This window comes from Clupea harengus, chromosome 21 (genome assembly GCF_900700415.2).
Source record: "Clupea harengus chromosome 21, Ch_v2.0.2, whole genome shotgun sequence".
Taxonomy (NCBI): domain Eukaryota; kingdom Metazoa; phylum Chordata; class Actinopteri; order Clupeiformes; family Clupeidae; genus Clupea; species Clupea harengus.
Window position 1 is genome coordinate 14170276 of NC_045172.1, and position 22978 is coordinate 14193253.

General features: G+C 43.2%; 2 protein-coding genes across 3 annotated transcripts; both read right to left on the reverse strand.

The window, feature by feature from the left end:
* Positions 1–1751: 1751 nt before the first annotated feature.
* On the reverse strand, positions 1752–11510 carry stk16 (serine/threonine kinase 16). 2 transcript variants are annotated; one of them, XM_031558197.2, is made up of 8 exons: positions 11206–11510; positions 10324–10458; positions 9779–9998; positions 7585–7718; positions 6589–6709; positions 6319–6414; positions 5394–5515; positions 1752–3809 (listed from the first exon to the last, which is right to left on the reverse strand). In XM_031558197.2, the coding sequence occupies exons 2-8, from the start codon at positions 10407–10409 to the stop codon at positions 3668–3670; spliced, it is 921 nt and encodes a 306-aa protein (XP_031414057.1). In that variant the 5' UTR covers positions 10410–10458; positions 11206–11510; the 3' UTR covers positions 1752–3667. The 2 variants fall into 2 exon arrangements, with proteins under 2 accessions (XP_031414057.1, XP_031414056.1); XM_031558196.2 differs by lacking the exon at positions 11206–11510 and having other exon boundaries at positions 10324–11180.
* A 135-nt stretch (positions 11511–11645) lies between these two features.
* On the reverse strand, positions 11646–18566 carry tuba8l2 (tubulin, alpha 8 like 2). Its single transcript, XM_012840666.3, has 4 exons — positions 18437–18566; positions 13948–14170; positions 13505–13653; positions 11646–13194 (listed from the first exon to the last, which is right to left on the reverse strand). The coding sequence occupies exons 1-4, from the start codon at positions 18437–18439 to the stop codon at positions 12220–12222; spliced, it is 1350 nt and encodes a 449-aa protein (XP_012696120.1). The 5' UTR covers positions 18440–18566; the 3' UTR covers positions 11646–12219.
* Positions 18567–22978: the final 4412 nt, after the last annotated feature.

Below are 22978 nucleotides of genomic sequence, written 5' to 3' on the forward strand. Positions count from 1 at the left end.
GGCGTGGGTCATTCAAGCTTCTATGCCGATTACATTTCTGATCTGGCATCTGCTGACGCTGTCCCCTTTGACGTGCACAAATGCCTGTGCTCTGCTGAGGTGGGCAGGCAGGTATGATTTAAGGGAGAGTGTTTACACCAACGGATCAAAGCCACTCAAGGTTGACCCATAATTCCAGGCTAATTAAATAATTCGCTAATTGATTCATCGCCAAATCAATACGGGGCAAATGGCATAAACCATGTGTGATGCGGAAAGGCCTACCAAGGGGCTAGGGAGGCTGTTACCTTATGGAAAAACTAAACACGGAGGCAGGCAGGCGCTCTACACACACACACACACACACAAACACACACACACAAGCTTTGCCAGCTTTGGTGAACGGTGTAAATCCTGGTTGAGGGGAAATTTGCCGATTAAACGGGAGTCGGCGTCGCCGTGACCTTGTGGAGGAATAACATGACATCATTTAGCATGTGCGGCTCAGACAGGAGAAATACACGTCCCTAACCAAAAGGGGCAACGGAGGGTGCAGCAGGGGGGTCTTGCACTTTGCAGACCATAAACACCGTTTCTGTATAATGAATACGATCCCAGTGGGGTATTTGGAGTGTGCCTATGTATGAGCGGCGCATATGGGTATGTTTTTAATTAAAGTGTCATTTTTTTCCTGAGTGTTATGTGTACAAGTGCAGGCCAACTGTGTGTGTGTTATGGGCAGGTTTATGGTGGTGATTCTGTCTGGGTTGGAAAGTGGAGATGGGCTGACCGTGGAGATTGATTAGGACACGTGGTGGGGGACAACATCGCTGCGATCTCTGTGACCTGCGTGAGCAGTAAATTCAAGCACCTAAACAGTTTCTGATAATTGTTTCATACCTCGGGTTAGAAGTCACACGTCGCAGGGCTTTGGCTGATTTCGTTGTATCAACAGCTCATTTTACTCCACCTTTACACAGGATGTTCGTGCACAATTTCAATATTTTTTCCCTATCCAGTTACATGAATGAGAAACATTTGTTTAATCCTATATGTCCTCTCAGATTATGTACATTTTCCTGTTCTTGAGATTGAAGTGTTACATGGTACCACTGCCAACAATGTCAATTTCCTAGTTCAAGTATATGAAAGCTGTTGAACTGTATAAACAAATATATTAATCCATTAATAATTAACTGCACTCAATGAACAGAGAATGTAATCTAGAATAGTCTACAGCTTTACAGTTTATCCACATAGACAAACCATTGCATGTACTTAGAACCTTCTGGTGAATAGCTTTTGCAGAATTTATCATCCAATTTTAGCTGTCCAGAGCAGTTATCTTTGATGTAGTAACAGGCTATACCTGCAACTAGTAACTTTAATCTCTGTTGTTAATAGAAATTCAGATTAGAGAGTAATAACTGGCATGTTAAAGAAAAAGCTAATTAGTGTATTGAAATGTTACATATAATAACTGTTAATGCTTATATGCACAGAACAATGGCATGCTGCACATTTAAGTTCAAATAAAAATTTAGTTCCACTTCAGATATAGTCCTTCTTTCAGAAACAACTTTAATTCTGTGTATTGATATTTCTCTAGATATGCAGAGATTGATTAGATCAGTATTTCACAACAGAGTTCCTCTCTTTTCAAGGACCAACTCCAGCCACTGAATACTTTTAAAAAGCAATATGTGAATTCTTTAGGTATCAGTGTAGAACTATGTAATATGCATGCACACATCAAGATAAGACACAGGGACTTTAATAAAGGTTCGACTTTTAATTCAGCATTAAAATGTTTCCTTATGCTTATTCTAGTAGCGACAGGATTGAGTTGTGGGGTGTGTCTCCCCCTTGTGGTACAGATACAACACTGCAACACATTAAAGAGATGACCGCAGCAAATGAAGGCACAGCCAATGTTCCTCACCTCTGCCTGGGCTAACCTTCAATTCTTTCCACACACATTAATTCCTAACCTCTTAAGAGAAAACTTAATCATGAAATATAACTATACAATTTTTATAATGTAACATACGGGCACTCGAAACACAGGCCTTGCCAAGCCTCTCATAGACAAGTGCATAAACTTCCTGTGCACATAGGATAAGTCTGAAATGGACTCCTTCCACAGATGTATTATGCCCTATTACAACATGAATAAAAAGATGAATTAGCAGCCTTAATTATGCCCGGAATTCTTATTTAAATCAGAATACCAACACAAACACATAAAAGCAATTACAGTTGCAATAAAGACCTTGAAACCTCTTGATATTTAAACCTTTAGATATTTAGAATAATCCAAACACAGTCACTAGTGCTTTGAAAATGCAGTGTTGTTTCTCCTCTGAATCGCAAATGGCTCCATTTTGACTTATCGCATTACACGTGGCGCCTTTTAAGTGAACCTGTGTACCTTTGGGCCTCCTTCAAAGCTCATGTGTAATCCCTCACAAATTTGAGATTTTACATTTCGATTTTGCACATTCAAACACAAGAAAATATGAACCTGTGCGCACACACACACGCTGATATACACAAATATTGTGAAATACATGGATACAGCATATAAATCAGTACCTTAAAATATAAAAGATAAGAAATGGAATGAAACGCCTCAGTGTGACAGACTCCTCCAAACAGGCTCCCCTCCCAGGAGTCTAAGGCTGACTGCTTCAGGTCCTTTTTACCAAACTCTCAACTCAACCTTCAAAATATTCTCTCTTCTCTCGTGCTGCACTGGGTCATCCTCTCTTCTCCTCACTACACTACACCTCCCTCTGATCACGATCTCTCTTCATGTCTTCATTCCTGCCTGACACACTCGTCTCATCAAATTCTTATGCAATCAGGTTCTCAAATAGGCTTTTGGAACTGATTCGGCTCTTCCCTTATATCTAGAGGGAGGATACATCCAAGAAGGTCTGCTTACAGTAAGAGCCATTATTATAAAATAACAGTGAGTGGCAGTGAGGCCATGTTGATGATTTAAATGAAAGCTTTGATATATGTATTATTGTTTGATCATCGAAAACATGCTCGTGAGGGTGATCTGTTCCTTGCTGGATTAGTGCAGAATAAAGATGCATGAAAGAAACCATTCAAATTAAGGTTGGATTAAAGGGTCTATCATTAAATCCTCAGATGTGTGTTGCGACTTACAGGCATGCCCACTTGTTCCTTTGCAAATCTCATGCTAAATAAATCCTATGACTAACTAATACCTCTGATTTTTGTCTTCAGTCGCATACTAAAATCCATGTTCCTTACCCACAGCATCAAGTAGTGTTAGTGTGTGTGTGTGTGTCAGTGTGTGAGGTGTGTGTGTATGTGTGTGTGTGTGTGTGCGTAGTAATGTGTCTTCTGGCATGTTCATACTCCAGGTCAGCTTGAGGTAACCACGAGCAATGTGTCGGGAGGCGGTGGCTTCCCTGGTTGAGGATGGAACAGTGTGTTGGTCCCAAGGAGAGTGCATAGTCCCGAGAAATCCAGAATCCAAGCGAAAAGAGAGTGTGAGAGAGAACGAGCGATCAAGCGCGCGCGCGCGAGAGAGAGAGAGAGAGAGAGAGAGAGAGAGAGAGAGAGAGAGAGAGAGAGAGGGGAAGAGAGAGACAGAAAGAAAAGGAGAGAAAAAAACAAACGTCGCTCCAAGCTTCCTCCCTCTTCGGGGCTATCATACCCGGTTGGCGTCAGCTGGAGCTGGGGTGGAGTTCTGGAGGTTCTGGACCTGGTCTAAGACCCAGTGGACGTCGGGCCTCTCCTGAGGATTGGGCACCATCATAGAGCTCAGAAGGACCTGAAGGCTCTGGGAATAGCTGTGGAGTGGAGGAGATCACATAAGTGGGATTTATGTGCTGTATTCATCTGCTGATGTGTACCCTGCCGCCCTTGCTATCCAAACTAAAATCTACATGCACCATGCTAGCTAAGCATAACTCATCAAAACGAAACACACACACACACACACACACACACACACACACACACACAAACACACACATACATAACTCATCAAAACTAAACAAATACAATACGCCTGGCCAGGCAGCCACTCTCTATCCCTCTCATTCTATATCCTATTGCTAATGCTTATACTGATAAAGTGGCCATATTACCTACTGTTATTTGCTTAGCTAAATAGATATCCTTATCTGTTCATCAAATTGATGTCTACTAACAAAGTCTTTCTCTCTCTTATAGCGTGACCTTTGCATGCAAATGCTGATGGATGTGGAAACATTGTTCCTCATCACCATATCCGCTAAGTGTATTTACTATATTGGCAACCAAACTCTACCCGGTCCCCCTCATAGTCTCTAGACCATCTTTGCTCTGGGATGCTGCGGTAGTCACTCCACCCGATTTACTTGTAGAAACCCTTAACCTACACATACAAATTCCAACCATCCCCACCATACCGCCATACACTTATTCTACCCCATACTCCATATGCTAGCATTTTCCTGCAATGTCGACAAAGTTTTCTGTTCCTACTCTACTTACCCTTAGAATAGTAACCGTACAAGTATACTGTATACCCACTAAGCTGTTTTGAATGTATCATGTATATACACCATCTGATGTTTGTATGTATTATGTACATTTGCCCCATGAATGCTATGTACATTTGCCCCATATATCCTGTGTTCATTTACCCCATGTATGCTGTGTTCATTTACCCAATGTATGCTAGCATGGTCATCATACTACATGTATGATTTCTTCTGCTATGTTCCTACATGTTTCCCCTCCCCTTCTTTTTCTATCTCTACCCGGCCGGCCTCAAGCAGATAGGCCCCCCCTTAAGGTTTCTTCCTGATTAACAGAGAGTTTTTGCCCCTGTCGCTATTGTGCTTGCTATAAGGGGGTTCAGGTCCTGTTTTGGTGCTATATAAATAAAATTGAATCGAATTGAAGTATTTCATAATATTTGTGTGTATCAGCGTGTATGATTCTGTGTGTGTGCACAAGTTCATATTTATTGTGTCTTCAACATGTACAGACTGAAGTGACTTCAATGTAAGTACGCTAGTAAGTAGAAATAAAACGTTTAACACATCAAAAAGAGAAACTTCTTACAACTCCTCCAAGCACAAGACATACATGACACTGAATTTGTATAAGAATTTCGGTTGACTGGCAGGAAATGAGTCACCACCTCAGATGAGGTGAAAAACGAGAATTTTGTGTAATTCTACACACTGATTCAACATTTTCCCTAGTCCATGCAGAATTAAAAGATCTCTGCACAAGGATAATAAAGTCCATCTTTTTGCTTTATAATTCAGTCCATCTTTGACCTACTATTAGTATATAATTTGTCTCTGACAGCAGAACTAATTTATCTGTGTCTCTACCCATTTCTGAAGGGTTACCCAGAGTCCTCAGGGGGAACTGACCTGCACGGCTGTGGAATGGTGATCAGGTTCTGAACCGCCAGGGCCACACTGTCCCCCTTCTGGAACACCATGTCGTAAGGGCCCTCCAGCATCATCATGCTGTACAGCACACAGCCTAAGGACTGCAGTGGCGCACACACACACACACACACACACACACACACACACACACACACACACACACACACACACACACACACACACACACACACACACACACACACACACACACACACACACACACACACACACACACACACACACACACACACACACACACACACACACACACAAAACAAGAGGACATTTCCAGTCAAGTCCATTATTTACATCAGTCGAGCATCATTATAGAGCATCATTCCACATATACAGACAGTTAGCAAAGGTCAATGTGGACTTCTAAATGCATCATTGTCATGTCTTTGACCCAAAACTAACTCTTCATGATTTCTTAGTTATGTAAAATTTGGTTACCACAATGTCGTATGATATCAATCATTTACTGATTTCATAATGACTGCCATCCAGAGAATAGATTTAGAACAAAGACTAAACTGTCTGAACACATCTATTTTTAGTGTCCCCCTTTAACAAACACATGCTAGCCATTCTGAGCGTAGCTTAGCTTTGGCTGTGACCGTGTTATAAACACTGATGCTGCTGTACACACAAACCGCGGCATAAATCAACAAAAAGGAAAAAGGAGGGAAGTAACAACTACAGATAGCAATCAGGGAACTGAAGAAATCGACGTGGGGAAATAAAGCCGTTAAGGACAAGTTACGACATTTGTAAGCCAACCTTGGCTTATGTCAACCCGTGTTTAATTCCCTAAAACTGACCAAAAATAACCCACGTGGGAGATCTGACTGGCGTTCCCCACCTGTGCCTGCCAGATAAGATGGGAAGGCGAAATGTGACTTACCCAGATGTCTGTGCGCTCGTCGATGATACATTGGCTCTCAACGTTAAACAACTCCGGCGCCCTGTAGGAAATAGTGCATCTCTGAGCTGCCCAGTCCTGGGGGGAAATGGGAAAGACCACTTTCAAGATACTGCCGTTTTTAACCACTCTGATATATTCATGTGTGCTATGTCTTGAGACCACAAACACGTGTCAATGTGGACTGTCGTACATGCGATTTAAATGCTAAACTGTGACACTTTTAAGGGTCCACTCACAGCGCAATCTCACCTGAATGGTCATAGCCTCTCTGGAGCCCCGCACTTCAATGCGGGCCTTGTTCATAGAACCCAGGTCCATTAGAACCGGCCGGTCATTCTCGTCCAGCAGCACATTAGTGGGCTTCAGGTCTCTGGTGACGAGAGAAAGAGGAAGGATGGAGAACCGAGAAAAAAGGGAGGAAAGGACAGAAGAGGGAGAAAACACATAGGAGGTTGAGGAGGACAGATCAAAGTCAAGTCAAAGTCAAAGTGTTTATTGTCACATGCACCAAATTGCTTCAGCGCAGCGGAATTCTTATGACTTGGCAGGCAACATCTACGCAGTAGACGGCATACAAGATAAAAAAAAAAAACATATAACAAAAATAAAATATAACATTATAAAATATAACATATAACAAGTAACAACAATTTTAAATAAAAGAAGGGCTAGCTGCAGTTTACAGGGTGGAGTGAGGAATATTAAATTAAATAAAAAATATGTGCATATATATGTAGTAAGTGTGGTTGTATGAGTGGGGGAGCAGAAAGTACATGGTGATGGCGACTGTTCAGTGGGTCAATGTTGCTGATTCAAAAGCCTTACGGCCTGGGGGAAAAAGCTGTTTGTGAGTCTGGTAGTCCGTGCTCGGATGCTCCGATAACGTCTACCAGACGGCAGCAGTGTGAGTATTCCATAGATGAGGAGAGAAGGGTGAAGAGAGAGTAAGACAAGAGGATGAAGAAGAGAGGAAAGAACAGAAGAGGGAAGAAAAAACATGAGGATGAGGAGGACAGATGAGGAGAGAAGGGTGGAGAGAGTAAAAGACAAGAGGAGGAAGAAGCATCAAAAGCAAGAAAGGAGAATGGCACTTTAGAGTGGAGATTAGCACTTAAGAGTGGCGGCCAACATCTGTTCAGGACTGTGTGAAGGCCAACACACATCCTGTGACGACTGAATGGAGCTTTTTAATCTGTGGTAAAACGCGTAGCTGGGAGCAGCCAGAGAAAAAAAGGAGGGTGGTACCTGTGTGCGTAGCCTCGCTCGTGGACGACTTTAAGGCCTTCACAGATACCCCTCATGATATGGATGATGCGACTCTCAGGCATGGAGCTGCTCTTGTCCCTCAGCTTCTCCAGTGATGACCACAGGCTTCCTTTCTACACACACACACACACACACACACACACACACACACACACACACACACACACACACACACACACACACACACACACACACACACACACACACACACACACACACACACACACACACACATAAACAGAAATAAAGAGAGCATGACATTACATGAATGATATAATAAAACCACTCACTTCTCAACACAGCCAAGACAGCCAGTTCTTCTGATCAACCCTTGCTTACGCACATACACACAGAAGATACAGTCTTACGCGCACATACAGAAATAGAAACGTCAGCACTTAAGAATATAAAATATACAGAAACAGAAAAAGCCATTTTTCAGTACACAAAGGCATATGATGAATACACACACATACTTTATTACAGTCAGAGTCACACACACACACACACACACACAACTAACAAGTATAGATGACAAATGTAATGGTATTTCATATTTTCTTCACCATATTAATGCCATATTAAACACATATAACACATATCAGTATCCCCCTCCATACTCTCCTTCTTTTACACAATTTTACTCTTCTGATACTTCTGAATGAAATGACATTTCTGGCTGCCTTACATCTATATCAGTCAACATTATATACTTACACTAGTGAAGTAACTTGGAAAAGCGATATTTTGACACAAAGAAAAATTATAAAAAAGTATTTCTACCAATTTCACATTGATGTTTGCTTGTCATATTAGACTGAAGTTGATGCTCATAGCCTTTAGCTTTGTAAATATGTTTTTCCTTTTGCTTAGTATGCATTAGATGCTCGGCATCAAATCAGGCTCTCACTTGAGTAGAGCTGAGAGAAACAAGCTTTGAATCTAAAATGAGAGATATTAGATATGCAGAACACACAGACACTCACACGCATGCTCTCTCTCTCCCCCCCTCTCTCTCCTTCTCTCACTCTGTCACACACACACACACACACACACACACACACTTTCATCTTAGCAGCTCCCATTTACTTGATCTGCTGGTAAGTAGATACGCAGACACACACACACATTCTGATTCTCAGCTACACATCACATTCCACTTTGCTCACACACACGTTCACACGTTTTAGTCACTTAATTTGCGACTTCACACAGCTTCTCTACTCACACAGATTTAGCACAAGACAACCACACACACACACACACACACACACACACACACACACACACACACACACACACACACACACACACACACACACACACACACACTTATTAATTCTGAGCAGTCTCTCTACTTGATGTGAGACACACAAACATATCCTGCTCTAACACACATAAATCAACAGTCTCTAGCTTTCAGTCATTTCATTTTGGAGACTCCAAACAGCATTTATAATCAAAGTAATACAAACACACACACACACACACACACACACACACACACACACACACACGCATACTCAATTTAGTAATTCTCAGAGACCTCTGCTCACTTGATGTGCTGTGAGAAACCCACCCACTTAGACAGGAAAGCACACATCCACCAAAACACACAGGTGCACACAGTCACCCAAACACACACACAAATACTGACACACACACACTTTTATTAATTCTGAGCAGTCTCTCTCTACTTGATGTGAGACAAACACACACATTAGACTTTTCATTACACACTACTTTCCCGCTCTAACACACATAAATCAACAGTCTCTAACTTTCAGCCATTTCATTTTGAAGACTCCAAACAGCATTTATAATCAAAGTAATACAAACACACACACACACAGGTATACTCAATTTAGTAATTCTCAGAAGCCTCTGTTGACTTGATGTGCTGTGAGAAACCCACCCACTTAGACAGGAAAGCATACATCCACCAAAACACACAGGTGCACACAGTCACCCAAACACACACACAAATACTGACACACACACACACACACACACGCACAAACAAACACACACACCCCAATACTGAAACACACACACACAAATACTGACACACACACACACACACTCACACACAAACACTAATAGTGACACACACACAAACACACATACACAGAGACACACATACACACACAAGTATACACACAGACAGACTCACGCTGACGTAGGGCAGCAGCAGCCAGGCCTCACTCTTGCCACTGCGCTCCATGAAGGCGTGGCCGGTGAGGCGCAGGATGTTGGGGTGGTCGAAGAGGCGGTGCATCTCCACCTCCGTCTGCGCCTCCTGGCGGCCCTCGCGGTCGTGGCACAGGATCCGCTTCAGCGCGTAGAAGCGCCCGTCATGAGCCCCCTCCACCAGGTCCACATAGCTGAAGCCACTGAAGGGGCGGACACAGAGAGACAGAGACGAGTCTGACATGGCATACAAAACAGAACAGGAGAGGAGAGAGACCCACGGGAGACAGAGAGAGACCACATCGGAATAGGGAAAAACACTTGTCTTGAGTCCCTTGAGTTTACCAGTTGGGCTAAGTAAGAGGGGTGAAGAGTAGAAGACAGAGGAAAGACGACAACGGAAACAAACACACACGCGCACACACACAGAGGCACACTAAGGGCAACAAGAGGAGTGACAGCCAGGCTGAGAATGATGGAACAACAGGAACACAGTTGGGCCGAGAAAGAGACTGCCAAACAACTCACCCCTCATCTAGTTTCTGGATGAAGTAGTATTTCTTGTTGTCGATGGTGATGGTCCCTCGAGAGCAGAAACACAGAGCCTGTCCCATCGTCTCAGGGGCATTTCGTGACGAGCTGACCAGGGGGAGAGGACCAGCACTGGGCCAGAAGACAGAACAGGCACTGCTATTGCTAAAACGTCTCTGGAGCATCCTTCAACCACTTACTGAGAATTGCAAGCATAAAAAACACTGGACGGATACAATCTACCATTAAACAGCACAGGAGCTGTCATTACTTTTTGGCTATATGCGTCTGAGATCTTCATTCGGTTCATTCTATCAGTGGAAAAAAAAGACACTACGCACTCTGGGACAACTGGGTCGTGTTTTAGGGCTGCCTTAATTATTCAAGGAATGAACCAACGTCAGACTGCGAGGGTTTACCCCAACCGGTGAAAAAACGATGCGGAGCGATGGCTCATCGCAACAAAACCGGACTTGTCCCTCATTGGTTTAGACCCAGTGACGTACGTTGGTGCAATGGTACTTCGACAAGTGTACTAATCCATCGATGGTGGTATTCTGGCGCAACGTATGAGCTGCAGTCGGGTAATTGATCAGCTATCAACAATTGTTTGTCTATTTCTAATAAGATAAAAGTCATACAGGCTGGCGAATTTAAATGTGACATGTGACCAAATCGCTACGTGGCACCTAATGGTACAAACAAGCCCCGTTAAAAAACACCACAAGCAAGCGTAATATGAGGAGACATTCAGAGGCGGCAAAGTGTTTGAAAATGAGCTTGATAAACAAGCTTTCCTTTCATTAAACTGTAATACATTCGGACGTCTTTGTAAAAGCAGTGTTCAGCGACAATATTCACCCTACAGAAATTGTTTACCTTTAGAGACAAAGCCTTCTCTCGGTCCTCCCAGCGCTTTTCCCCCACACTTCAAATTACTTCCGTGTACACCCGACGTAAATGTGACGCAGCCTTACGTGCTTCCAGAGTTAACTCCTTCATTTACCCTGAACATGTGACGTGCGATATAAAATCTGTTGCTGGCCCAGTGTCGAATACAGCCCCATCCACGTCACGTCAGGCCCACATGTTATGAAATCACGCACTTAAATAAAATGATGTACACTGATGTTGCCCTACATTTGGGGGAGTGACACTAAATATACCCACCTAGGTTGTATGTAGGCTATGAAGGATTATAAAAGGTATTTCACCAAGCAAAATATCCTTATTTTACTCCTTTTCAGTTTGTGTATTTGTTTCCATAGTCAAAATGAAAACTGGTGTGATGAAGTCCAAAATGAAGCAGACACAAAAAATTTGTTTTAAACCACTTTATTTACAAAGCCAAGACATCTCATAACAGCGAGTTGGTTCTGCAACAACTTGATTTTTTAATAATAATAATAATAAAAAAAAAAAAAAATGGGCATCACTGAAAAGACAAACAGAAATTGTACACAACAGTGACTGCAGTTTGAACGGACATCTTATTTCTTGCAAAGTTTGCAACCTCAAAGGCCCCGAATATTGGTCAAAAGGCATTTTACTTTCATTGCAGGACATATGTGATTTGATCCTCTGAAAGCAACACCACATAGACTTATTATTCAAGTTTAGATATCGAATAGGTAAGACCTTTTATAATAGGTCCCCAAAAAAAAACAGACATGGAAATAGGGCATGACCTTCCTTATTGTGTGAATGTGTGATGGAAAGACAGTAGAACTTGCTTTCTTTGGTAAATGACGTGAAGATGAAATGGGTTTCAGAGAGGGGATACCATCTATTTCCAAAATGGCCACTACTGTGCAGTAATATCTCCCAGTGTTATGAATACAGAGATGGAACTGATCCATTCCTGTCGTTGGATGCCCGCTTGAATATCAGACTCTAATATTCTTCTCCCTCCTCATCCTCCTCAAAGGAATCAATGCCCACCTCTTCATAATCCTTCTCCAGGGCGGCCATGTCTTCTCTAGCCTCAGAGAACTCCCCCTCCTCCATACCCTCACCCACGTACCAGTGGACGAAGGCCCTCTTGGCGTACATTAGGTCGAACTTGTGGTCCAGGCGGGCCCAGGCTTCAGCTATCGCAGTGGTGTTGCTGAGCATGCACACGGCCCTCTGGACTTTGGCCAGGTCACCACCGGGCACCACGGTTGGGGGCTGGTAGTTGATACCCACCTTGAAGCCAGTGGGGCACCAGTCCACAAACTGGATGCTTCTTTTGGTCTTGATGGCTGCAATGGCCACGTTGACATCCTTGGGCACTACGTCTCCACGGTAGAGCAGGCAACAGGCCATGTATTTGCCATGGCGTGGGTCACACTTCACCATCTGGTTTGCGGGCTCGAAGCAGGAGTTGGTGATCTCGGCCACAGACAGCTGCTCGTGGTAGGCCTTCTCGGCCGAGATGACGGGTGCGTAGGTAGCGAGGGGGAAATGGATGCGGGGGTAGGGCACCAGGTTGGTCTGGAACTCAGTCAGGTCAACATTCAGGGCGCCGTCAAAACGCAGAGAGGCAGTGATAGAAGAGACTATCTGGCTGATCAACCTATTGAGGTTGGTGTAAGAAGGACGCTCAATGTCCAGGTTGCGGCGGCAGATGTCGTAGATGGCCTCGTTATCGACCATGAAAGCGCAGTCGGAGTGCTCTAGGGTGGTATGGGTGGTCAGGATGGAGTTGTAAGGCTCCACCACAGCAGTGGACACCTGAGGAGCTGGGTAAATGGCAAACTCGAGCTTGGACTTCTTCCCAAAGTCAACAGAGAGACGCTCCATTAGCAGGGAAGTGAAGCCGGAGCCGGTGCCTCCACCAAAGCTGTGGAACACCAAAAAACCTTGGAGCCCAGTGCACTGATCTGCCTGCAAAAACAGAGAACAATGTTTTTCCACATGTTGGACCCAGCAGCAGTGTACCATTAGGTTTTATGAGACTAACAAAAAGCCTTTGTCTGATAATTATCAACCGTTTCCTCTAGGATTTTCCATAGTTATGAAAATAATGTTGTCAAACTAACAGTGTCGGCTAAACTGCAGAAGAGTGCTTAACACTAACATTATCTCCAAACCAAAATGTATTGAATGTGTAAGCTACTAAATAAATGCTTAACATCACAAATAAAATACAAACCCTGTACATCTCATTACTGTTATGACAGACTTAAAAGTTTACCAGTTTGCGGATGCGGTCTAGTACTGAATCGATGATCTCCTTGCCGATGGTGTAGTGTCCACGGGCATAGTTATTGGCAGCATCCTCTTTCCCTGAGATGAGCTGTTCCGGGTGGAACAACTGCCGGTAGGTGCCTGTGCGAACCTCGTCTGAAAGAAAATGTTCACATTACATTTAAAATGTATTCATTTAGCGGACTCCTTTGGCCAAAGCAACTTACAGAACAGGAGAGGTGTACTGGAGAGATTGTGAGTGTGTCAATATTTATGCTCTACGAAATCAAACCCATGACCTGTGTTACATCTGCATCTTGTTCCACTGGTGAAGCAGCAGAAACATACTTCAGGCTACAATTTAATTTGGCCAATTCGTCTGCTCTTAATTCTCCTGTTCATTTCATTACAATTCATTTAATTGTTTGAATTTATAAGCTACAATCTTACCAATCACTGTTGGTTCCAGGTCGACAAAGATGGCACGTGGCACATACTTCCCGGCGCCAGTGTCACTGAAGAAGGTGGTGAAGGAGTCGTCGTGGCCGCCCACAGCCTTGAGGTTGGGCATGTGCCCGTCCGGCTGGATGCCATGCTCAAGACAGTAGAGCTCCCAGCAGGTGTTGCCCATCTGGACGCCAGCCTGGCCCACGTGAACGGAGATACACTCGCGCTGTGGAGACAGGGCACAGACACAGAAGCATGAGCACACCAGTACCTTCATTTCATTTAGCATTACTATTAGCTTAGCATTGACCACAGGGAAATAGCTGACCACAGTGAAGTCTTACCTCACGATTATGTAAGCCTAAAAGCCACACTATGAGGTTGTTAATACAGATTACCTTTGAACTCCGCAGTATTTAGCATTGACCTAAATTAAACTTTTATTCACATACATGCTAGCTTAGTTGTGTATTCTAAATGTATTGGGACAATTACTTCACTACACTGGAAGCAGTGGCACTATTACAGACATCCTTTACTTTGCACTAGTGAGAGGGAGACATGCATATGTGAATATATTAGCAGGATTTCTAAAGATCTTGGTGGCCCAGTTACCCGAATGTAGGCCTTCGAACATTATGCAACCTTAATTAAATCTGCAACCTAGACAAACCCTGACCTTGCAAATTTGATGAATGATTCGATGAAACCATGTCTTTGTCTAGAATAGCTCCAGATAACCTGACTTTGTGGTAAGTGCATTTAGATGATTGATTCCATTACAGATTTATATTAGATATGCATGTGTTACATTCCAGATAACTCCACATTTTCCTACATATTGGAGCTTGTATGGAGCTTGGAGCTGATCTTGTAAAATGTCAGTTCAGTTCAGTGCAGTTCAATGAACTGTCTTGCGTAACGTTTACATAGACAAGGTTCATAGCCTCATTTCATAGACCTCCGGATGCTGACTGCATTGGTAGCAAATCATGCAGAAGAATAACTCATCAGACTGCAATGTCAGTTATGCAATCGCTATGGCAACTCGGCTGGTGTTCTGGTCCCAAGGCCTTTTCGGAGTGACCTTGTATTGCGTAGTGCCCCCTTATTACCAACAGGTGGCAGTGCGATCAGGTGATACCATGCTGTCCTTCCAGTTGAGTGACAGCTGCAGCTGATGGGTGAGTTTTTGGTAAGCTTCAGGCTACCTATTGAGTCATGAGGTTCAGTACGGCTACATTGTGACTGAGCTCACAAATGTTCTATGCCTGGCACGCCGCCTTTGTAACGATAGGGTGGATCGTCACACCCTTGTTTTGGCAACAGACCTTTTTTTTTTAAAGGAGGACACCATATGCACTTCCTGAATAAAGAAATCTGGAGCGTGGTATCGGAGTTGGTACCCATTAAAGATCAACATCGTTTTGCTATTCATGCCTACACTTGCACCTTTACAAACATATTTTGACTCTTGATAATATGGAATCATCAGGTATAGCCTCACACACCGCAGGCTAATTGGTGTGTTGAGTCATCCTGACATGTTCGTATCGAGGTCGAACGGAGACCACACCCTGCAGTGGCATTTCAGGCATCTCGCCAAAAAAAAAGGAAACGCAAGGCAAGATGCACCCACCACGAGAAGGATCAACACTTCCTGCTTAAACTGCTATCTGAAAAGGCGCGAATCTAGCAAAGCCGGTGCCTGTCGGTCCTGTTTTGAAACTGGTTTGTGGTGACAGATGGAGGGATTTAGTGTATAAAGGAAAAGGACAAGTTAACAAAAAAAATGGATTCTTTTTAATACTGCACTTAAGTCAACCTTCAATCCTATGTGAAATAGTAATATGGAGAACTTAACATGCATCTGTGAATTAACAATACAACATGATTCTGTGATTCAAGTCTAAGTTCCCATCTGGAACCTCAGTGGCATTTTATTAAGAAACCACAATATTAGTCACCCAATAAAGACCACACAGTAAAACACAGTGCTGTGAACACTGCTGCAGTGTATGCAGTCGTTGGTGCTTGAATCTGTGCCTACACCTCGGGGATATGCCCTACTTTATCCCAGGAAGGGCGCCTCCGCCCTCACGCAAGCCCACACCAAAGCCCTTGCGTCGGGTGCACTGCTCTCCTGAATTCCCCTCCTGACTATTTATACCCAGCTATTCCAGCCCCACTGTTAGTCTGACAGGGCACAGAGGGGTTGGGGATTGCGGTGGGGGTGGAGGTGGCGGGGTTGGAGGATTGCATAGGGACACGGGACTGCTTTGTATGGGCATGACTGCCAGGTCAGCAAGCAGCTATTTATGGGTGTAGTCCTGGCCCCTTCCTCACTTCATCACAAACCCACCTACCCTTCCTTCCTAGCCTACTGACCTGGCAACCTTAGTCTATGTGCTAATGACCATGCAACCTAGTGACATTTAGGACCCTCACAGAATCTCCACATCCAGTGCAGCTGCGGAAAACATCATCCTCCTCCTCAGGCAGAGTGGACTGTCTGGTCACCCACCACACCTCACTAACAGATGCGCCTGTGCAAGTCACACAATGACACAGCATAAAAAGTCATGGTCATTCCACTGAAGGAAAATGGCAAAACTGGGAGAGTTGTAAGGCATGTGTGGAGCGAAAGGTAATCCATGTTATATATGTGTGTGGAGGTTGCAATTATATCATTAATATTCATTAAAAACTAAACTAGCTTCATCCAAGATAGGCAAAGTGTGAACCAAACCTATTGTGAAATCCATTTGAAATTGATCATGACTGTAAAAAGGTGCAATGCAGTGAATGCTGCGTGCCAATCACAGATTGTCATGGTTAATGGATAACCCATTGCACTCACAGCCACCTCACAAACCTACATTCTGTACTCGTAGGATGTTTGCACGTCCACTGTGGCCCTTGGTTTCAGAGGAGACATTACGTGCTAAAAAACTGCTTAAAACATTGTCACTTGGCTGTGAATATTCACACCACCCATGGAGGTGATACCACAACATTGTGGCGCAGTGCCTTCTGGTAGTAAGAACCAACCCTCTTTTGTTCAACCATCTCGACTGCTTCCTTCTTGCTCCCCACTCATCAGAGGGTGTAAAAAGGGCTCCAAAGTGCAAACTCGGACCCATAAACAGTGTGAAAAATGTGTCTTTGGAATTTAACACAAACAAAATGCCCCCCGAAGCTGAAAGAGTTAAGAACTTTCCACCAGCTGTAATCTCCAATCATGTGTTCAAAGGAAGGGGGTTGGGGGTTGAGGAGAGTATTGGGGGTGGGGGCTGAGGAGAGTACTGGGGGGGAAAGATGGGGTGGGGTGGGGGGTGCGTCCGGGACACCACAAGGAAGGACTTAAGAACCCACATGTTGAACAGATCAACATGTTAGTACAGGGCCTATGGATTATTGGGAGAACTATTTAACTGAGCAGTTAAGCACAAAGTGCCCTAAGCAGCAAAAACCCAGGTATTCAGGCTGCTGGCAAAGCTTGCTTATCCCTCAGGGATTGGCTGTTCTCCAGAAGCACGCCAAATCAAAAGGTGCTTATAATCAGCACAGTTCTTTAAAAAATATGTATCAAGATATAACTGAAACACAACTAGTGTTTAACCAGTTTAACTGGATCCTTGTGTTCATATGCATTTATAGGTGTACCGGAAAATAAACAACTGCAGTTTCCAAACAGTGGACCCCCCCACCCCACCCAACACACAATCATTGGGCCACATCAGCATTTCAAATTTCTGTGCCAGGGGAACAAATAAACACACCCATAACGACACCACGGCTGCAGTTGTAAAAGTAGAGTAATGCTTCTTTCAAAAGGCTTTTCCAGTTTAACTGAAACGGAAAAGACTAACTAATCAGTGTTTTTTTCTGAGACTCAATAAATAATTTAAAAAGTAAATCTTTTTTATGTTGGCCGTCGACTGAGGGAAAAACAGCGCCACCCTTGGTCTGGCTTAATCCTGTGACGCACAACCCTGAAAAGGAAAATGGATACTCAATCTAAAACGATGCGTCATTGGCGCGAAAAGGGCGAATCTGCGTAGTACAAGCTACTGCATTACACCAAGTAACTAGGCCAAACTATAGGAATTATATTCAAAATCTCTTACGCACTGGCTACATCAATATGGAAGACAATGAGATTTTTTTTTCTCGGAACACTAAAATGGCTTTAGAATTTGTAAGCTCACAGAAAATGTCATGGACAACTTAACAATACAGAAATCACAATGAGCAGGCCCACTCGCTTCTATCGAACAAGATTCCTTTCGAAAGGAGATTTGGAAAGGAGATTTAACTAGAATTTAACTATAAATAATCGATGTACGTAAAAGGAAATTATCCATTTGCGAAACCAGATTATATAGTAGACTAATGACGTCTGATTATTTATGCTGTAGAAACAAAATATTAAATATAAATATAAATATAAATATAAACAGACATATGACATTGAAAAGAGGTTTCTTACCATGTTGCTTGATTTCTTTGAGGGATGAGAGGGGGGAAGTGCCTTTTTTAGTCGATATTACTTCTCACTGCGCGCCTACAATGTGGTCTGCGTGAGACAGTCTTGCTCTGATTCGACATGAGATCAGTTATATACCTCACAAAAGCGGGGGAGGTGCTGGCCACTCCTTCTCAGCGCTCAAAACAACTCACTGGCTGCGTACGATTTAATCCGGCGCTGCGCAGTTGACGTGAAGCATGCCGGATTTAACACAATCCATGCTGGTTAGAGGAGATACAGACATAGACATAGACGTATATATAGGGTTAGGGTTATGGACATATATGACATATAGACATGTCTATGGATACAGATAGGTAGATGCCGCGTTTGCGCTTTAACGTGCGTCTGCGTGGTCGCCATATTGGAGCAGTCAAGATCCGCCAGTAAACCAATGCAATGTGTGTTGTTAAATGCAGACTTCTCTACAAAGTCAACTGTAACTAATTGAATTATTTCAGGAAATGTAGTTTGTTTTAAATATGAGAAATTGATAATAGTTACTTTGGAATTAAATTCAGTTACTGGGAGTGGATCTAATCAGCTCTATGCCAAAACATTGGTTCAAGTTTGACTAGGGCGCGATCACACACAGACGCGTCGCTACAGGCGCAGCCGCTTCAAAAACGCCTTGGCAAAGCGCACCGGGCAAACGCAGCTGCGTGCGCAACCATGGGTGAGCCGATTAGTGTTTGAATAATCGGGTGACCTTGAATTATATAGTTCATCGTAATTAAATACCGCTAATATCAACCTTTCGTCTGCATTTGCCATTGTCCCACCATTCCCATAGACACATATACGTACATGTATATATGTCTATGGTTCCTACCACATCTACCGGCATTTAAACAGGAAAGACGTAGTAAAGTAGTAAAGCCCACCTCTTGCTTGATCTGATTGGCTGCCTGGGCCGAGTGTGACATTGATGAGCTGTGCGACTCCGCGCGTTGCGCTGAAAAGTTGAGCATATTTTAACTTTTATGCGCGCCTAAAAATCACTAGAAAAACGCGAAGCGCGGTGCGTAAAAGGCACGCACGAAAGGCGCGCCGTACCATAGGAAAACAATGATTTTGCTACCGATGCGCATCTCGGTGTGATCAGCCCCTTTAAGCTGACTTGATGATCAATCAGAATTGCTGGTTTCAGTTAGGGAGGAGTTGGAAAAGATAGCAGTCAAGCCCAGTTTCTCCTTCCTGTTGTAGTGTGCGACTGATGTGACTAACAGGAGATCTCACAGAATTGTGTTCCTTATTGTTGTTTTTAGTGGATACAGTTCAAATTCCCCATTACTTTTCATTAAAATGTAGCCTACATGATGACTAGAAATTAATTATAGTGTTCAATTAATAAATCATTGTTGAGATACATTAAACAGGTCAGCATCGCAGATGTCATAAATTAATTATTGAGTGTTTTCTTCACATCTCCACTGTAGCACAAAATATTGGAGTTGTTAGGTGAAAATTCAATCAAGTTATCTGAGGACTCCGGAGCTGTAAACCAGTATATTTATTCAGTAACAATTGCAATCGGGCTCACTCACAGCACAAGGATGAAAGTGAAGCAATTTCACTAACATCGCACAGGGTTTATATACTTAAGATTGATCTAATTCTGATGCCATGAACGTTTCTAATGTAAGCAAGAATAGCCACACTGCGCTTTCTGTAATGCAAGGAGGTCAGTTTTATATAGGGTCAGTTTTACACAGTTCGACCCTTCTTATCACCTCTGAGCTTACCCAAAGACTAGTGGTGTTAGCACCTAATAATCTAAGTTACACACACACAGAAACACAGAAAAGCCATGTTCCTGCTGTAAGATTTAGATTGATTGATGATCAAGCAGCTGCTGTGACCACCAAAAGTTTGCCAGCAGAATATCCAAAATGGTAATCTTATCATGGTAACAAAGGAAAGGTCCCCACACTGGATTTGCACGGACACCTGGGGTCAGGAAGCAAACGGAGGTGTGAGTGACTGCAATTAATCATAGTATGGGAATGTGGGAGGCCATTGAAAACCATCTCAGTCAGAGAAACCTCATTATCATACAGAACCGATAAAGGTTGCCAGACCTATTTGCATTTGAAGCCTAGCTGATTTACATTAGAAGCCTAGGAGGTGATTTAGAATTAGATATGCTTGTGGTTCAGATCTACACTGCTGAATCTGGAGTGTGTGCCAGGTGCTTCGTTACTGCACTTTACTGGAATAAAGACAGATTTCTGCAACAAACACAAAGAAACTTCCTTTTTTTCTTACACTGCTTACGTAAGCACATGATTCATACAAGGTAATTATTAATACAAGGCACTTGATTAATACTTTCTTAAGTCATGAACAGTGTTTCGAAATTAATTCTATCAATTTGTACGCCACGGGACATGTGATATCATGTCACAGTGTGGGTCAATTAACCTTGTCGCAGTGATTCTAGAATTTGAGCTAAGCAGGCAACTACCTGGGACGGTCCCCCATTAGAAGTACGAGATGGGGAGGGGGGTGGCTACATAGACGCATATATGTCTATGGGTGGCTAGGCTGACCTCAGGCATCCCCACTGGAAGCCCGAGGTAGGGGAAGCGGGGTAATCTATCAAACAGCGCACTTCTAATAGACAATAGCCTTCTAATGCAATGAGTAAAATCAATCACAGTATGAAATGCTACCAAATCAACCACAATACATTCTAAATACATCTGCCTTTCACAGACAAAGCCTATTGTTTTATTTTGTTATTGTGTTAGATTGTGAAGAATAATATAAAACCAGTCCGCAGCCACCAAACAAGTGCAGAATGGTACCTTCTTTTTGCTGGCGGGGGAGGGGGAGAAGGGCAATATAGGCAAAGAGTGCCCACGGCACGTGATGGCACTGAGGGCTGGCTCTGAGGGCTGGCTCTGAGGCCGACCTCAAATCCATAAAATGCCATTGACTAAGGCAACGGTGGGCTGTGACAGCTTAATCGAACAATGTGATTGTGCGAATGACATGAACAACATTATCACCTAATGTTAAGCTGTGTGCTATGTTGTATGGTTTGATAATGAATACCATAGCGAACTGAATTATTTTAGTTTTATTAGAAATCATGCATGTAAGCAACATGCTTGCACATGCAGACTTGCTCACATCACAACAGAGCGGGATAACTGCAGTTGGCCTACAGTTAGGCTACTATGAGCAAGTTCAAATATGTGAATTCCCAAAAAGTTTAAAATCACTTCGATTTCTTTCTTATGATTATTCTCCTACAGACACAAATGACTGTGAATGAAGTTCTAAGTTAGGGACTGGTAAATGTAAGTATTACTGTAGCCAGAGATGTAACCATCTATTCACCGCCTTTCTATATTTAGTCCACAGCCTAGGCCACACAGTGGTGCATTTAAACATTACCATATAATTTAGTTTCGGTCAGAGGAAGACACGTTGCATGCACTCTGAAAGCACAGTTTTAATGCAGTGGTAATGATATGTTTTCATAGTGCTTTGGGCCTCATTAGTCGCTGCTGTGTCAGGTTTCAGTTTTACTTGTTGCTTCAACACAAATACTACATCAGCTGTGTGTAACCACAAAGACAGTTCCAACAACTTCTTTAATTCGGCCAACTGAAAATAAATACTGTCCCAATTTGTTATCAAATATGGGCAATTATGCAGTTATCCAAAATATTTTAACAGTTAACACATATGTATACACTGTATCAGCATTGAAACCATTTTTAAACATATTGTTTGGGAAACGAGACACAGCTGAAAATTAAATACTGACATCTGGTGTACACATTTAATATTTTCTGTGGAAAATATTTCAAATTCACAATTTCAACTACCATGACAATTTCAACTACCATGACATAACCATGACATAAAATGAATGACTGAATACCATTATCTTATTATTTAAATAAAACATTGTTTAGGCTCTATTTGGACAACGTCTTTGAGGGTCTATTTGTTAGGCCTATAATATTTTATGTTTGTTCTTCAGGTAAAATCCGGTCTGCGGCCTTTAACTCCGGGGATCCTGATTAGTACAGGAAGGCCAGATACGACCTTTTGAAGGCCATCAAAGCAGCAAAGAGGGCTTACAGAACTAAGGTGGAGTCCAGTTACCATGGCTCTGACCCCAGGCGCATGTGGAGTACACTAAAAGCCATCACTGACTATAAAGGGAGGAGTTACAGTGAGACCCAGTCCTCTGTCCTACATCCAGACGAGCTGAATGCCTTTTACGCTCGCTTTGAGAGGAAAAGTGACCCCCCTGCAGTGGAGTTACCTGAAGGCTTAGCCAGTGGTGTGCCTACAATAACTGTAGCTGAGGTCAGGCACTGCTTCAAAAAGATCAACCCTCGCAAGGCACCTGGCCCAGATGGCATATCAGGTAGGGCCCTCAGGGGTTGCGCTGACCAGCTAGCAGGGGTCTTCAGCGACATCTTTAACCTCTCCCTCAGCATGTCTGTACTCCCCACCTGCTTTAAAAGGACCACCATC

Bases quoted from the DNA above. Each gene is read 5' to 3' on its own strand.
- stk16 (XM_031558196.2), bottom strand. From the start codon at position 10,511: ATGCTCCAGAGACGTTTTAGCAATAGCAGTGCCTGTTCTGTCTTCTGG. The intron at 5,516-6,318 runs GTAAGTCACATT...GCGCCACTGCAG, and splicing joins ACGAGCGCACAGACATCTGG to TCCTTAGGCTGTGTGCTGTA. The intron at 3,810-5,393 runs GTCAGTTCCCCC...TCCACTCCACAG, and splicing joins ACCATTCCACAGCCGTGCAG to CTATTCCCAGAGCCTTCAGG.
- tuba8l2 (XM_012840666.3), bottom strand. The intron at 13,654-13,947 runs GTAAGATTGTAG...ATTTTCTTTCAG, and splicing joins CCTGGAACCAACAGTGATTG to ACGAGGTTCGCACAGGCACC. The intron at 13,195-13,504 runs GTAAACTTTTAA...CTGTTTTTGCAG, and splicing joins TAGACCGCATCCGCAAACTG to GCAGATCAGTGCACTGGGCT.